The 4606-nt window shown below is 37.4% G+C and overlaps 1 protein-coding gene across 1 annotated transcript in view; it reads left to right on the top strand.

Annotated features, from left to right (window-relative positions):
• The first annotated feature begins 4451 nt into the window (after positions 1-4451).
• Positions 4452-4606, top strand: part of LOC125995929 (olfactory receptor 14J1-like) — a 2292-nt gene continuing 2137 nt past the window's right edge. Inside the window, exon 1 of the mRNA XM_049764878.1 lies at positions 4452-4606. This exon is cut by the window's right edge and continues 745 nt beyond it. Within this exon, the coding sequence (XP_049620835.1) occupies positions 4452-4606 (155 nt within the window).

Here is a 4606-nt window from a genome sequence, read left to right as displayed (position 1 = left end):
TGTGTCTCTTGATTGATACATTTTGTCCATTGACGTTGAGAGAAAGAATTGTCCTGAGATTTAACGCCATCTTTATTTCGAAATTTGGTGTGTCTTTTGGGTAGTCTTGTCTTAGATTAGGTCTTTCAGTTTTTCTCTTAAGACTGGTTTTGTGTCTGTGAAGTTTCTGAGCTGTTTTTTGTCTGTGAAACCATGTATTCTTCCGTCAAACTGAAAAGTGAGTTTTGCTGGGTATAGTATTCTGGGTGAAGCATTCATTTCATTCAGTCTTGTCACAATATCCCACCACTGCTTTCTGGCGTTGAGTGTTTCTGGTGACAGGTCTGCTGTAAATCTCAGGGATGTTTGCTTGAACGTGATTTCCCCTTTTGATCTTGCTGTTTTCAGAATTCTGTCTCTATCTGTGGGATTTGTCATTGTGACTAGGATGTGTCTTGGGGTGGTTTTTCTGGGGTCTCTTTTGGTTGGTACTCTTCGGGCATGCAGGATGTGATCACATATATTCTTTAGCTCTGGAAGTTTCTCTTTAATGATGTTCTTGACCATTGATTCTTCCTGGAAATTTTCTTCCTGGGTCTCTGGGACTCCAATGATTCTTAAGTTGTTTCTGTTGATCTTATCATAGACTTCTATTTTCATCTGTTCCCATTCTTTGACTAATTTTTCCATTGTCTGCTCATTTGCTTTAAGTTTTTTGTCCAATCTCTCTTGTTGTATGGAGTTGTTATGTATCTCATCTTCCACAGCACCAAGTCTATTCTCAGCTTCTGATACCCTGTCCCAGAGCTTATCCATTTTGTCATTCACTTCGTTTACTGACTTTTTCAGTCCTGTTAGTTGACATGTTATTTCAGTTTGGAGTTTTGTGATTTCTGTCGTCATATTTTCTTGGTTCTTATTAGTATTCTTTTCAACTCGATCCATGGTTTCTTTGAGTTCTTTGAGCATCTTCCATATTGCTAGTCTAAAGTCCTTATCTGAGAGGTTGATTAGTTGGTTGATCATTATCTGGTCCTCAGAATTGTCATCTTCATTCTCTATGTCTGATGCTGGCCTGCGTTGTTTCCCCATTGTCACACTTGTATTGTGGGTTTTTCTACGTGTTGTGTTGGTATTTATTGGCTATATGATGCAGGCAGCACACTCCTCTGGCTCCTCCCTTTCTGTATGGGCTGACTTGCCTCTAAGGGAGGGGAGTCCTCCGTGGATGAAGCCTCACACTGGGTCAAATCTTAGGCCCGAGCATGCAACAGAGAAGACAGTCCGGAGAGAAATGTTTGCTTCTGTGATATAGCGCCGTTCTTAGTGTGATTTTTCCTTCTTGTTGCAATTGTGTTCTTTCCTTAGAAAAAGTGCACGGCTGCGAGGCGAAGTGGAGCGGCCGTGCTCCGCTGGAGCCTCTTTTTGCCCCACTCACAAGAGTTTCACGCAAGAGGACAGTAGACAGACATATATAGTTCACACTCACAGTTTTTCACAGTTGGGCCCCACTGGGCAGGCGAACTTTTGTGGATTTTCCCCGCCTGATGTCACACACAGGGAGCCGGCTTTTGCAAAGTCTTGCCGGTTTTCATGCTCTGGAGTCCCTCCCTGAAAATGGCCTCTGGGCGAGCGAGTTTGCTGGAGCCTCTTTTTGCCCCACTTGCAAGAGTTTCACGCAAGAGGACAGTAAACAAACATATACAGGTCACACTCACAGTTTTTCACAGTTGGGCCCCACTGGGCAGGCGAACTTTTGTGGATTTTCCCCGCCTGATGTCACACACAGGGAGCCGGCTTTTGCAAAGGCTTGCCGGTTTTCCATTTTATATGATTTTAAATAATGTTCTCTTTCCTAAAGTATGCAGAGTTCATCATACTATTTGTATGTTTTAGGTAAGTTTATCATTTTTTCCCATGCATACAAATTAAAGAAAAATACTGTTTTATAAGAAAGTGCTTTTAATATGATCTAATTAAGAGTTTAAGTAATCTATTTATTCAGCTGTCTATCATTAACACAATTTAATTTTAACAATACTCTGGGGATGTGTGTTCTTTTTTCATATTCTACTAGGAAATTATAATTTTATATCAATTTGTACGATGCTTTATGATAAAAATAGTGGTCAAAGAACATGGTTGCCTGTATATGACAGGTAGTGTCTAGGTACTATTTAAAAACTAGGATTTTCGTGGTTATATTGATATTTTTGCTTGATTTTAGCAGTGGTCTGGAGCATCTCCCTATGATATTTAGCTTATAGCTTTGCAGTTCATTATGTGAACCCAAAAATATGGTAGCGTTCATGCCCTGTATATCATGGGCCACTCTAGTGGTGCTCAGGGTACCTCCAATTCTGCACCCAACAATTCTCAGGGAGCCATTTATTATCTGGAATCAAACTGGAGTAAGCTATAAGCAGGGCATGTCCCTAAATTCCAGTACCCTCTTTCTAGTTAATATACTATTTTAAATGCATATTTTTATCAAGAAATGATGTGTATATTAATTAATTGATTTATCATTGATTCACAATAATAATTTTGAAAACACTGCCTTCCACTTTTATGTATGAATACAGTGGTAACACTAGAAAAATGCCCTCTCTCCTTTTTCCTCCACACTTAATAATAAAAAGTTAATAAATAATAAAAGTTAATAAAAAGAAGTTTCACAAAGTCTGAGAAGAATTTCTTCTTTTACAATTTTTTCCAATATATATATTTTTTAATTTTTATTGTGACCAAAGTGCATTACAAATCTTTCACTGCATCACTTATGGTACATAGTGACAATGAATGAGGGCATTCCCACCACCAGTGCTGTCCTCCCTCCACCCCTGTTCCCAGCATGTATCCCATATCTCCCTCCGTTACCCCCCAGAATGCTAGTGTAACTGGTCTCCACTTTACAGCTTGTTGTAGATTGAGCATCCATTCCACCGCCATTGGAGATAAAAAAAAAAATAAGAAAAAAGGGAGAAAAAAATTTGGTAACTACCAAAAAAGAGAGAAAAAAATGGAAGAAAAAAAATGCACCCAGCAAATAAAAATAAAAATAAATCACCAAATAATAACCACAAGAGTGAAAAAGAAAAAGAAAAGTGGAAGAAAAAAGAGAAGGAAAATAAAGTCAAAAACTAACAAATCAAAACAAAACAAGAAAAAGTAGGGGTGTTGGAGTGGGAGGGTTTAGCGTTCTCCCCACTTTATTTATTTATTTATTTATTTGCATAGGCACAGTAAGCATTGGGAAAGAAAGGGAATTCCTGTGGCCTAAGAGATTCAGGGTTTCTCCATCCTTGAAGCATACCATCTTGGGATCAATCGCTGGCTCCATATATGCTCATTACCCCATCCCAAAGGCTTTTTTGTGGTACCAGGAAAGTTTCCTCTCAGTTGTGTATGAGAAAATCAAGCCACTGTAGCTAGCAATCTTGGTATTTGTGCAGGTCATGGGACAGGGTCTAGAATAGAGTCTTTACGGTTCTAGAGGTTCCTATCCATCATTGTTGTTGTGTTCAGTCTTCTGTAATAATTGTTCCCTGTTTTCGTTCAGTCCCTAAGCCGAAGCCTGGGATATTATGGATCTAAAGGTTCTGCTCAGTCTCTGTTGTCCAAGTTGGGCCTCTAACTAAGACATCTTGTTGTGTTGTTCTTGTTCTTTTGTAAGAGTCCTGGGCTACAGCCTAGGGTAGGGTTTTCCTTATTGGTCTCAAGGTAGGTTCTGTTCAGTCACGGTTGTCAAAGTCAGTTTTCTGTTGTTGGTGTTCTTACAATAGACGCATTGATTCTTTAGGGTTCACCTAGGAACAAAACCATCAGTAATTATTTCATTATTCCCAAATTAAGGAATAAGAAGAACAAAAATTTAGAATTTTCTCTCCCAAATACAATAAAATTTTGAAGTTCTGTAATAAAATTATTATTTCAATAATATTATAATGAAATTGGCAGTAATCAGGAGATTTTATTTATTGCTAAGACAAGAAAAAGGTTGGCTGCATGCTAAGCAAAAGCTTTACTGCTTTATATCTCTTTATTCCCATGAACTTACTTTTCACACGCATATTTATATATATTTGAAATTAAAACCTTGAACACCACAAGTTGTGTTTGAGCTCTTGGAAAAAAAAACAAATCTTGTAGGAGCACTCAAATTTGAATTCTACATAATACCATTAATGATATCATATATTTTAAAGTGCCTTTAAATTACTTTGTTTGAAATAGAAATGCAAAAGCTTGTAATCTCTATTTGCCAGTTTTCATTTAGAGAAGGCCTTATAAATGATCAAAGGGATTATTACAATACTAAACTTTAAGATAATTTTATTTGTTTATAATGAGAAAAATGACATCCTGACTTAAAATATTTATTGAGAATAAGTGGCTTAAATTTTAACTTTACAATTTTTTTTGATAGTTGATGTCATATAACCAATGTTGATTGGAAGTGACAGAGGCCCATGGCTAATTTTACTACCAGTGGTTTCCTTCTCATGGGATTTTCCACCAAGTTGGAACTAGAAGTCTTATATGCCTCTTTATTCTTGGTCTTATATGTGTTGGCTTTAACTGGCAACATCCTCATCATCACCATCACTTCAATGGATGACAGTCT

This window comes from Suncus etruscus, chromosome 18 (genome assembly GCF_024139225.1).
Source record: "Suncus etruscus isolate mSunEtr1 chromosome 18, mSunEtr1.pri.cur, whole genome shotgun sequence".
Lineage (NCBI taxonomy): Eukaryota > Metazoa > Chordata > Mammalia > Eulipotyphla > Soricidae > Suncus > Suncus etruscus.
The sequence above is the reverse complement of the archived record's forward strand: the minus strand, read 5'-3'. Positions and strand labels throughout refer to the sequence as shown.